The sequence below is a fragment of the Coregonus clupeaformis genome, unplaced genomic scaffold, assembly GCF_020615455.1.
Source record: "Coregonus clupeaformis isolate EN_2021a unplaced genomic scaffold, ASM2061545v1 scaf3987, whole genome shotgun sequence".
Classification (NCBI taxonomy): Eukaryota; Metazoa; Chordata; class Actinopteri; order Salmoniformes; family Salmonidae; genus Coregonus; species Coregonus clupeaformis.
The window spans coordinates 15,623-28,591 of record NW_025537441.1 but is presented as its reverse complement, the minus strand read 5'-3'; the positions used below and the strand labels follow the sequence as shown (position 1 = coordinate 28,591).

Genomic DNA, 12,969 nt, shown 5'->3' with positions numbered 1-12,969 from the left:
CCGCACCTGCATCCCATCAGCAATCTGCACACCTGGTCCTGATCATCACCCTTCTTAGGCTCTGGCCCAACATCCAGTTCCTGCCGGATCGTTAGCCATGAACAGTATGTTTGTCAGCGTATCAGTCTCTGAGCCAGTAGTGTTAGTTTTGTTGTTTTGCACCTTTTGACTTGCTGTGTACTGACCTCCGTTTTGTTCTGTCTGCAGTCTCTCACCCGGAACCTTCACCCAACCTCTGCCTGATGGTCGGCGGCTGCCGAGCCAGTACCGGACCAACCACTGCACCCTCAACAACCCATCCACGCCACCCGCTCTGTTCCCTGGATTATTCAGCCTCACTCGGAATCTATTAATAAACACTCACCTTTGTCTCAACGTACCTTGTCCTGGTCTGCTTCTGGGTTCTGGCTTAGTTAACCGTGACAGGTACAGGTAATGGTACAGGAACAGGTACAGGTACGGGTACAGGAACAGGAACAGGTAAAGGTACAGGAACAGGAACAGGAACAGGTACGGATATGGGTACAGGAACAGGAACAGGAACAGGAACAGGAAATGGTGCAGGAACAGGAACAGGAACAGGAACAGGTACAGGTACAGGAACAGGAACAGGAAATGGTATAGGAACAGAAACAGGAACAGGAACATGAACAGGAAATGGTATAGGAACAGGAACAGGAACGGGTACAGATAAGGAACAGAAACAGGAATAGGTACAAGAACAGTGCATACACACACACACACACACACACACACCAGTATGAGGACCGATGTGAGGACAGTGGACTGACTCACCCTCCCCAGGGAGCACGTCACGGTCGTAGAGACACAGGCTGTAGCCATACTCCTCCTCCAGCACCTCCTCCACCTGACGCCTGTCCTCCTCACTGACGCCTGACTCTGAGTCACTCTTATAACACAACACATAGGCATCGTAACGCTTCCCATCTGAAACACACCATTCAGACACATTATAACACAGGACTTAGACATTATAACACAGGACATAGACATTATAACACAGGACATAGACATACCACAGGACATAGACATTATAACACAGGACATAGACATTATAACACAGGACATAGGCATTATAACACAGGACATAGACATTATAACACAGGACATAGACATTATAACACAGGACATAGACATTATAACACAGGACATAGACATTATAACACAGGACATAGGCATTATAACACAGGGCATAGACATTATAACACAGGACATAGACATAATAACACAGGACATAGACATTATAACACAGGACATAGACATTATAACACAGGACATAGACATTATAACACAGGACATAGACATACCACAGGACATAGACATTATAACACAGGACATAGACATTATAACACAGGACATAGACATAACACAGGACATAGGCATTATAACACAGGACATAGACATAACACAGGACATAGACATTATAACACAGGACATAGACATTATAACACAGGACATAGACATTATAACACAGGACATAGACATTATAACACAGGACATAGGCATTATAACACAGGACATAGACATTATAACACAGGACATAGACATTATAACACAGGACATAGGCATTATAACACAGGACATAGACATTATAACACAGGACATAGACATTATAACACAGGACATAGACATTATAACACAGGGCATAGACATTATAACACAGGACATAGACATTATAACACAGGACATAGACATTATAACACAGGGCATAGACATTATAACACAGGACATAGACATTATAACACAGGACATAGACATACCACAGGACATAGACATTATAACACAGGACATAGACATTATAACACAGGACATAGACATTATAACACAGGACATAGACATTATAGCACAGGACATAGGCATTATAACACAGGACATAGACATTATAACACAGGACATAGGCATTATAACACAGGACATAGACATTATAACACAGGACATAGACATTATAACACAGGACATAGACATAATAACACAGGACATAGACATAACACTGGACATAGACATAATAACACAGGACATAGACATAATAACACAGGACATATACATTATAGCACAGCACATAGGCGTCATAACACATCCCATCTGAAATAACACAATTAATCCAAATCATGTGGTGAAACACGATCTACAACAAGACTGTTTCAATGTGACATTGGCATGTTTGGTGCAAGGCATTATTCTCACCAGCGGTGTTGTGATGATGCCAACCCAGATCATCTCTGAGAAACAGAATGATGTCCACCTTCAGCTTGACATAGACAACAGTCACCACCACCACCGTCACGGCAAAGACCCCTACTATACCCAGCACCAGGAAGTGAAACTGGGGTGGACCTAAAGGAGGCCATGAAATACACATGAACACACACACGGCCACGCACGCACACACGCACATACACACAAATAAACCTGATAATATCAAACAGCTGTTACTGTACAGCGGAAAGAGAAACTGGAGGAAAGAAATCTGAGATAATCATTAGAATTTCACACAGAAGTGATAATAAACTCTTCTTGATTAAATGTCATGGTAACCTAAGAGCAGAAGAGAGGGTTCTGTGAAATGGCCAGTAGAGTTTGATAAAGGCAGACTCTGTAATATTTGTAATGATTGGAAAGCAAAGACTGTGCCTTTTAATGGGACATAAAATAATAATCTACCTCATACTCATTATTCAGTAGATAAGTGTTGAAATGTCCCTTTAAGAGGATGCTTGACTTACTCCTCTGTTTGAAGGTGATAGAGACGTTGGAGGTCCCAGATGGATACTCCAATTTACAGGTGTATCTGTTCCTCAGCTGCTCCTCGGACACCTGCCTGATCACCAGCGATACCAGGTGATGGCCATTCTCTCTGGAGGAAACAGTCAAGTGTGTTGCGTTAACTGTGGAGAACCGCGTTTCTTTACTCGTTTTAGAGGGATGAGTAACTGGGCTGATAAACCAGGGAAATAGTCTTCAGAAGGAAAAAAAAGCTGATGTCATCATATCAACTGATCAATCAATCTCATGATAGTATACTTGTCTACTGTTCAGCGACTATGCCGTTTGCTGTAAATGCATATTTCACATCCTTTATCTGGGCTTGATTGGGCTTTCCTTGCACAACGGAACCAATAGAATAGTCACAAAAGTGCTCCAGGCAGGCTGAAGGAAGCGCTCAAAGTATTTGAAAGATTTTAAATAGTATTTGAACCCAGGTCGTTTCTGTAGTGACTGTACATGCTCACTGTGAAGTATTGTAAAACACTGGTAGGGCCTCCATGTTCTCCTCCACAAAAGATATGTTTTCCATCCAGTGGAAGGAGTCAAATTCAGAGGACAGGACAGCCCTGCAGACCACCACCACAGTGGATCCTGGAGAAAACACACACAACATTCACTAACACTTTACTTAGAGCAGGGATGGGCAACTCTGATGGGGGTGAAGGCCACAGGGATGGGAAACTCTGATGGGGGTGAAGGCCACAGGGATGGGAAACTCTGATGGGGGTGGAGGCCACAGGGATGGGAAACTCTGATGGGGGTGAAGGCCACAGGGATGGGCAACTCTGATGGGGGTGAAGGCCGCAGGGATGGGAAACTCTGATGGGGGTGAAGGCCACAGGGATGGGCAACTCTGATGGGGGTGGAGGCCACAGGGATGGGAAACTCTGATAGGGGTGGAGGCTACAGGGATGGGAAACTCTGATGGGGGTGGAGGCCACAGGGATGGGCAACTCTGATGGGGGTGGAGGCCACAGGGATGGGCAACTCTGATGGGGGTGAAGGCTACAAATAATCTGAACTTATCTGAACCATGATTACTAAGTTTAGATAAGATAGTTGGCCGTTAGACTAACTTACCAATCTATAAAATGTTAGCTGACATGGCCTAATTGAGTGACTATCAGTGACTGGCATAACAAGATAAAAACTGTTGATGCACAACCACATTTTGAAATTGCTTTTTGTATATTCTACTGTTCTATCTCGCAACAGTAAGTTGAGACCCCGACTGAGTCCCCCAAAAGGTGTGTGTGAGGGGGGGGGGGGTTGATCCTTGTGCCTGGGCCACAAGTTGCCCATCCCTGACTTAGAGCATACAGTTACTTATAATGTAGTTTACTTGTTGTAACAAGGCTTACAACGCCTTATGAATTAATCATAAAGCATTAGACCTGTACACCTTCAGTAAAGTGTTACTGAACATTCTAGAATGTAGATCAAACACAAAACATAATTCACATGGATATTGCATACACACACACGCAGGTACACATACACACACACACGCACGCGCACACACACACGCACACACACTTGACTGAAAACGCTGATTTACACCCATACAGATAGGTAGAGGAACTCACCCATATGTACTTCAATAAACTCCCCATCCTGAGGGCTAATGATCTTTGGCTTTAAATGGGAACTTCCTGTACAAACAATAATATCACTGCAGTTAAAACAGAAATATCACTGTAGTTAAAACAGAAATATCCCTGTAGTTAAAACAGAAATATCCCTGTAGTTAAAACAGAAATATCACTAGTTAAAACAGAAATATCACTAGTTAAAACAGAAATATCCCTGTAGTTAAAACAGAAATATCCCTGTAGTTAAAACAGAAATATCACTAGTTAAAACAGAAATATCACTAGTTAAAACAGAAATATCCCTGTAGTTAAAACAGAAATATCCCTGTAGTTAAAACAGAAATATCACTAGTTAAAACAGAAATATCACTGTAGTTAAAACAGAAATATCCCTGTAGTTAAAACAGAAATATCACTGTAGTTAAAACAGAAATATCACTGCAGTTAAAACAGAAATATCACTGCAGTTAAAACAGAAATATCCCTGTAGTTAAAACAGAAATAGCACTGTACCGGTAGTTAAAACAGAAATATCACTGCAGTTAAAACAGAAATATCACTGCAGTTAAAACAGAAATATCCCTGTAGTTAAAACAGAAATAGCACTGCAGTTAAAACAGAAATATCCCTGTAGTTAAAACAGAAATATCACTGTAGTTAAAACAGAAATATCACTGTAGTTAAAACACAAACATGAATGTAGTTAAAAGGGAACAATACATTCACTTTCTATCAATTGTTTTGAACAAAATAAACCATAACTATGGGCAAAAGTTACAGATCCTTGTTCTTGCATTGACTTTAGCTTTCCCCTAGAATCCAGATTCAGATCAACCAAACATTGAATAAATCTTAATTGACAAATACATTTCAAGGTATCTTTGCAAAAGGTCAGAAAGTCCAAAACCATACAGCAGGGTTGGAGTCAATTCCATTTAAATTCCAGTCGATTTAGGAATTGCACTGAAATTCACATTCAAATTCTCTTCAATGCTTTACAATGAGTAACATTTTTGAATTGGAATTGAAATTTGGTTTACTTTCTGAATTGACTGGAATTGAAATGAATTGACCCCAACCCTGATATACAGTACTGTACAGTAGCTTCTTACCTTGTTTAATTGTCCGCTCCATGGTTTTGGACAAGGTAAACACCTGTCCATCATGGAGGTTTGAGTTGTATGTATAGTATGAAGTGCAGGTATAGTAACCACTGTCACTCTCAGTAGCACTTTCCAGGTATCCATCGCCAAAGTCAGAGGGTAACTCTGTGTCACAGTTCTACAATACATTAATCAATACACAGGTAATAAACAGGTAATAAACAGGCAATAACATGTAATAAACAGGTAATACACATGTAATAAACAGGTAATACACATGTAATAAACAGGTAATACACATGTAATAAACAGGTAATACACATGTAATAAACAGGTAATAACAGGCAATAAACAGGCAATAAACAGGTATTACACATGTAATAAACAGGTAATAACAGGCATTAAACATGTAATAAACAGGTAATAAACAGGCAATAAACAGGTAATAAACAGGTAATAAACAGGTCATAAACAGGCAATAAACATGTAATAAACAGGTAATAACAGGCAATAAACAGGCAATAAACAGGTAATACACATGTAATAAACAGGTAATAACAGGCATTAAACATGTAATAAACAGGTAATACACAGGTAATAAACAGGTAATACACATGTGGTCCTCTGTAGCTCAGCTGGTAGAGCACGGCGCTTGTAACGCCAGGGTAGTGGGTTCGATCCCCGGGACCACCCATACACAAAAATGTATGAACGCATGACTGTAAGTCGCTTTGGATAAAAGCGTCTGCTAAATGGCATATTATTATTATATTATGTAATAAACAGGTAATAAACATGTAATAAACAGGTAATAACAGGCAATAAACAGGCAATAAACAGGTAATAAACAGGTAATACACATGTAATAAACAGGTAATAACAGGCAATAAACAGGTAATAAACAGGTAATAACAGGCAATAAACAGGTAATAACAGGCAATAAACAGGTAATAAACAGGTAATAAACAGGTAATACACATGTAATAAACAGGTAATAACAGGCAACAAACAGGCAATAAACAGGTATTACACATGTAATAAACAGGTAATACACAGGTAATAAACAGGTAATAAACAGGTAATAAACAGGCAATAAACAGGTAATACACATGTAATACACAGGGAGTTTGTCCTAGCCACCGTGCTTCTACATCTGCATTGCTTGCTGGTTGGGGTTTTAGGCTGGGTTTCTGTATAAGCACTTTGTGACTTTATAAATAAATGTGATTAATACACATGTTATAAATAGGTAATAAACAGGTACTAAACAGGTAATAAACAGGTACTAAACAGGTAATAAACAGGTACTAAACAGGTAATAAACGGGCAATAAACTGGTAATAAACTGGTAATAAACAGGTAATTCAAAGCCTGTCTATTGACGCTAGTCGCAAAACTGAGAGTTGTTTTTGCTGCACCATCCATGACTGGTGAACTAAAACATTGATGCTGGCCCCTACGCTAGCTAGGACAGCCACCCAGGCTAGGGGAAAACATGATATAACAGGGAAATACCCTGTGGCTTTTTGCCTCGTGGAATAAATCACCTTCAACAGACTATTCAATAATACTTTGCCAACGGCTAGGGGGAAAACACACCTCCTCAAGCAGATGTAATGACAAAAAGTGGGAAAAAAAAGTATTTAGTCAGCCACCAATTGTGCAAGTTCTCCCACTTAAAAAGATGAGAGAGGCCTGTAATTTTCATCATAGGTACACGTCAACTATGACAGACAAAATGAGAAAAAAAATCCAGAAAATCACATTGTAGGATTTTTAATGAATTGATTTGCAAATTATGGTGGAAAATAAGTATTTGGTCAATAACAAAAGTTTCTCAATACTTTGTTATATACCCTTTGTTGGCAATGACACAGGTCAAACGTTTTCTGTAAGTCTTCACAAGGTTTTCACACACTGTTGCTGGTATTTTGGCCAATTCCTCCATGCAGATCTCCTCTAGAGCAGTGATGTTTTGGGGCTGTCGCTGGGCAACACGGACTTTCAACTCCCTCCAAAGATTTTCTATGGGGTTGAGATCTGGAGACTGGCTAGGCTATATGTGATTTTCTGGATTTTTTTTCTCTCAATTTGTCTGTCATAGTTGACGTGTACCTATGATGAAAATTACAGGCCTCTCTCATCTTTTTAAGTGGGAGAACTTGCACAATTGGTGGCTGACTAAATACTTATTTTCCCCACTGTATGTCTTTCGTTTTAACCAAAGGCAAGTAAGTAGAACTAGTGGAAACTCACCATCACTGAATATTTACTACTACTTTGCCAACTGGTGGAGGAGGGGGGACAAAGAAAAGAAGAAGCCATACCTTGTACCACGTATATTTCAGTTTGGTGAAGTTTTGTGGGATGCTGTGGTCCGACGTGCATGTATACTTTTCGCAGGACTCTCCCAGATAGCAAGTTGATAGATACACATCCATGTCTGTGTAGCACTGACCAGAGAACACTGTGATGTTAAACCACGCTGTCCTCAGGGGGCTGGCCACTGGCATTGCTGCAACGGTCCAGAGAAAGATATGACAATCAATCAATCAATCAAGCAATTGATCATTAAATCAACCAATCAATCAAACCATCAACCATTAATTCAATCAATCAATCAATCAACAGAATAAAATAAAATAAAATACATCAGACGGAAGGAGAAGACAATTGAAGAACAAAAGTATGATTGATAAAACGGACAATAAAAGGCCATCTATATTTGTAAGTGACAGACATACAGCAGTGAGCAGGAGTAGGACCCCTGTTCGTTGGGGGAGACCCTCAAGATGACGAGAGTGTCTTCAGACCTCCACACCACAGGCTCCTGCAGCTCCCCAGGCCCAGAGTGGTTGCGCCATGCCAGGGTCAGGTTCCCCCTCCCTGTGCCCTGCCCTGGTGGTCCGCAGCGGGCACTGCAGCACTGCCATTTCTCCCTCCCGGACATAAACAGGACGTTGGACACACAACTTACATGGAGATGGAGGAGCGTCACATGACGAACAGCCTCCTCTGACCAGCTCTGTGGAAGAACATCCAAGATAGACCATCTCAGTGGAGGACTGAGGGGCACCTATTCCCTATATAGGGCACTAATTTTGACCAGGGTCCATGGCAGCCTATTCCCTACATAGTGCACTACTTTTGACCAGGGTCCATGACACCCTATTCCCTATAGGGCACTACTTTTGACCAGGGTCCATGGCAGCCTATTCCCTACATAGTGCACTACTGTTGACCAGGGCTCCCCATTGGGCACTATGTAGGGAACAGGGTGCCATGGTCCCTGGTCAAAAAGTAGTGCACTATATAGGGTAGCCTAAATGTACTGTACAAATATTTTATGCGGTACAAATCAACATTTCACAACAACCTTCAAATTGTTAGAGGGTGCTCTATAGTACAACAATTAATGGTGAAAGGTTTGATATAAAAATTGTCCTTTGGTTGGCTATCACCAGTTTCTAGGGCAGGATTCTCATCAAATGTTACTTATAAAACATGTGTAACCTGCTCATTCTAACATACCTAAGGATGTGGAGAGGAGGAGGATCATAAACAGTGGGTTCATCTTCACCATCTTCTTAATTCACACACAGACAAACACACAAACACACACAGTGAGAGAAAGTCAGTGGGGAAAAAGCCCCATGAATGGCAGGTAATATATATATATATATATATATATATATATATATATATTTGTGATGTCACGAGAGGCTGTGTCCTGGAGGGACGTTACATCCCCCTGAGGTGGCTGCAAACCCAGACAGCTATGGCTCCATCTGCTGGTATGGTCGGGAACTCCACCCCTCTATGGCCAATCTTCCCACGCAGCTGAAACAAATGAGGAGCTGATGAGCTGAAGGTTTGGGAAGGGAAGAGACACACTGAGAGGGAGTGTGTGGGTTGTGAAGTAACACGGTCTCAAGCCGGGGCTCTCTGGAGGACAACAGTGCTGCACGTCCACTTCCATGAGGAATATAAGGATTTGGAGATACTTACCTTTGGGAAATACTCACCTTTGGATATATGCACCTGTGGAAATCCGTGTGGGACATTTGGAAGGACGTTTTGCTGGGTTGGCCACTAGCTGCAACGTGGAATACAGTAAGGCTGGGGAAAAGTTATTTGAGCGAGGGAGAGTTATGATTTTGGATGTGGAAGAGACATCCCTGAACTGTTAACCCTTAAGAGCCACCAGAGAACAGAATTGTGTTATAATTTCGTTAGTTTCCCAAGACCTTTAATAAAATCCTTGTTTTGGTTGAACCTGGTCTCCTTGCACTACTTGAGCAATCCCGCTGAAAGCTGTGTAGCCTCTCGTGACATCACAGATGGTGGAGAATACAGGCACGCTCAAGCGTTTAATAGTGCATGTCAGAGGAGGATACCGAAGGTTTGATCACCCAGTTTTCCAAGTTGGCCGTAGGCTCCCCGCCCGACTGAAATGGAGGACATATTGAAAGCCCTTGTTGCTGGCCAGCAAGCCCAGATGCAAGCAACCGTGGCTCTCTTGGAGGAGCAAAAGACAGCCAACCTTCTGAAGGCAGAGGAATTGCAGTTGCAGAGACAGATGGTTGTCCAAAATACCCGCCCAATAAAGGCAAGTGACTTTATATCTAAGATGGGAGCTACCGATGACATTGAGGCATACCTGCATGCATTTGAGGCCACGGCCACTAGGGGAAGCCTGGCCCAAGCAACAGTGGGTTGGTCTGTTAGCCCCCTTTCTAACCGGAGAATCGCTGAATGCTGTCCGGGACCTGGGCCCTGACCAGGTTACTGACTATGATGCCCTGAAGTCTGAGATCCTCAGCAGATATGGACTCACAAAGTTTGGTATGGCCCAGCGCTTTCACAGTTGGACCTTCCAACCAGACCAACCTCCTCGGGCGCAGATGCATGAACTTGTCCGAATCGCAAGGAAATGGCTGGATCCGCAGAGGAATACAGCAGCGGCGTGTGGTGGAGGCCGTTGTGGTGGATCGCTACCCACGCGCCCTGCCTTATGAGGCAAAACGGTTCATCAGTCAACAGGCCTTGACCACGGCTGATCTGACCGTGGAAGCTGTGGAAAAGTACCAGGCCACAGCGGAGATGCTGAATGCTTCCCGAAAAGACCCCAGAGTGCGGCCCCACCACAAATGGGAAGAACCCGTCCAAAGGACCCCGAAGGTCTCGAACCCAGCCACGTCAGGATTTATCCCGGCTCCAGGGGGGAGCCAGAAACCAGGCGGGTCCAAGAAGAGTACACCAGGAGGGGGAAACTCGACAGTGTTACCGGTGTGGGGGAGATGGGACATATCTCCTGGCAGTGTGGGAAACCAGCCGATGAACCTATGCCCACTGCGGAGTCCTCCAGCTCAGCACCCACACACCGTTTTGCCTCGCTCTTGGGAGTCGTAGATGGCGGCCCAGATCGACCCCCCACCTGCCCGGTAACTGTGAATCACCATGATGTGGAGGCCTTACTGGATTCTGGTAGCCGGGCCACCCTGGTGCGTAAGGGGATTTGGTGGGCCCAACGTGTCTGACCCCGGGGAAAGTCCTCCCAGTTTCCTGTGTCCATGGGGACACCAGAGAATACCCCATTACTGAACTTACAATGACCAGCACACGGGAACCATACACACGACGGCGGGGTGGTTGATTCCCTCCCCGTCCCTGTCCTAATTGGACGAGACTGCCCAGCCTTTTACCCACTCTGGAGAGAGTCTCAGGAGAGGATAACCCGAGTACCTCGGAAACGGAGAGGCAAGACTCATCCTGGGAAGGCTCCGGTGCAATCCTCCGAGTTACTCACTCCCGCCCGGGCTCTGATAGGGATGGCAGGTGCCCAGACCGACACAGAGACGGAGCTACAGAATCTGGACAAAGAACTGTCTGGTCTGAAGGGGACCGCTGAGAGGTATCGTTTGTTAAAGCAACAGTTAGACATGAAGACAGAAGAGTTAGATATCCTCCAGGCTAAACTCCAACAGAGCTCCTTCCATAAGCAACAGGAGGAGCTGGAGAGGCTGCGCAGGACCATCGAGGAGTGTGAGGAGACCCCTGCGCAGTAGTAAGGAGGTCCAGAAGAAGGCAGAGGAGAAGTACAAGGTGTTGGAGAACAAGATGAAGAATGCGGAGGCAGAGAGAGAGAAGGAACTGAAAGCTGCTCAACAGAAGCTAAACTCTGCTAAAACCAAGGCTGATGCTTCAGTAAGAAACTCAAGGAGAGACAACAGGAGGCTGAGTCCCTGGTCCTAGAGTTGGAGGAGTTGAAGAGAGAGCAGTCTGGCAAGCACCACGGCAATGCAGACGCCCTCTCCCGGCGTGATGCCTTCTTCGCTGCCTTTACCCCCGACGAGGACGTCGGTCCCGAGGAGGGGGATGTGTGATGTCACGAGAGGCTGTGTCCTGGAGGGACGTTACATCCCCCCTGAGGTGGCTGCAAACCCAGACAGCTATGGCTCCATCTGCTGGTATGGTCGGGAACTCCACCCTCTATGGCCAATCTTCCCACGCAGCTGAAACAAATGAGGAGCTGATGAGCTGAAGGTTTGGGAAGGGAAGAGACACACTGAGAGGGAGTGTGTGGGTTGTGAAGTAACACGGTCTCCAAGCGGGGCTCTCTGGAGGACAACAGTGCTGCACGTCCACTTCCATGAGGAATATAAGGATTTGGAGATACTTACCTTTGGGAAATACTCACCTTTGGATATATGCACCTGTGGAAATCCGTGTGGGACATTTGGAAGGACGTTTTGCTGGGTTGGCCACTAGCTGCAACGTGGAATACAGTAAGGCTGGGGAAAAGTTATTTGAGCGAGGGAGAGTTATGATTTTGGATGTGGAAGAGACATCCCTGAACTGTTAACCCTTAAGAGCCACCAGAGAACAGAATTGTGTTATAATTTCGTTAGTTTCCCAAGACCTTTAATAAAATCCTTGTTTTGGTTGAACCTGGTCTCCTTGCACTACTTGAGCAATCCCGCTGAAAGCTGTGTAGCCTCTCGTGACATCACAATATATATATATATATATATATATTTAAGAATGTATATTATGGAGAAACTTAAGAGAACTTTTCATAAAAGTATTTACAAAAATATAAACAGGTACTACCAGATCAGCATAACAGTATTATGTTATAGAAGGTCTTATGACTATATATAGAATAAGACTAGCCTACAATACAACAATTAATAACTTACTCAGCTGTGAGTGTGGAGGTAAATTCAAGATTCCGAGAGTACTGTGTATTTTCGCAGACCATTAACAGAAACTCAAGTCACGCTTTCTGTTCTAGGCTACTCCTTTTCACTTTAGAATATCAATTTCGTTCTCGGTATGAATTGGAATATCTATATTAATGTTATATTATATTTCACATGGCTCCTCCTATAATCTATAGTCAAATAGACCGAGTGAATAAACCTATTGACTCAGTTTAGTGGTCTATTTGCATGCTACACGTATACTAACTGTAAGATATCAAA

The 12,969-nt window shown here is 43.4% G+C and overlaps 1 protein-coding gene and 1 long non-coding RNA gene across 3 annotated transcripts; both read right to left on the bottom strand.

Moving 5' to 3' along the window:
* Positions 1–688: 688 nt before the first annotated feature.
* Positions 689–7,974, bottom strand: LOC121565972 (interleukin-18 receptor 1-like; the record flags this gene model as incomplete). The annotated part of the gene is made up of 7 exons (XM_045220477.1): positions 7,810–7,974; positions 5,492–5,660; positions 4,374–4,439; positions 3,252–3,378; positions 2,745–2,875; positions 2,206–2,355; positions 689–948 (listed from the first exon to the last, which is right to left on the bottom strand). Coding segments are annotated over exons 1-7 (1,017 nt in total), but the record flags the coding sequence as incomplete, so codon positions are not given.
* A 393-nt stretch (positions 7,975–8,367) lies between these two features.
* Positions 8,368–12,709, bottom strand: LOC123490441. 2 transcript variants are annotated; one of them, XR_006660961.1, is made up of 3 exons: positions 12,685–12,709; positions 9,014–9,068; positions 8,368–8,507 (listed from the first exon to the last, which is right to left on the bottom strand). It is a non-coding gene; the product is annotated as an uncharacterized LOC123490441 (long non-coding RNA). The 2 variants fall into 2 exon arrangements; XR_006660960.1 differs by having other exon boundaries at positions 9,014–9,065; positions 12,685–12,708.
* Positions 12,710–12,969: the final 260 nt, after the last annotated feature.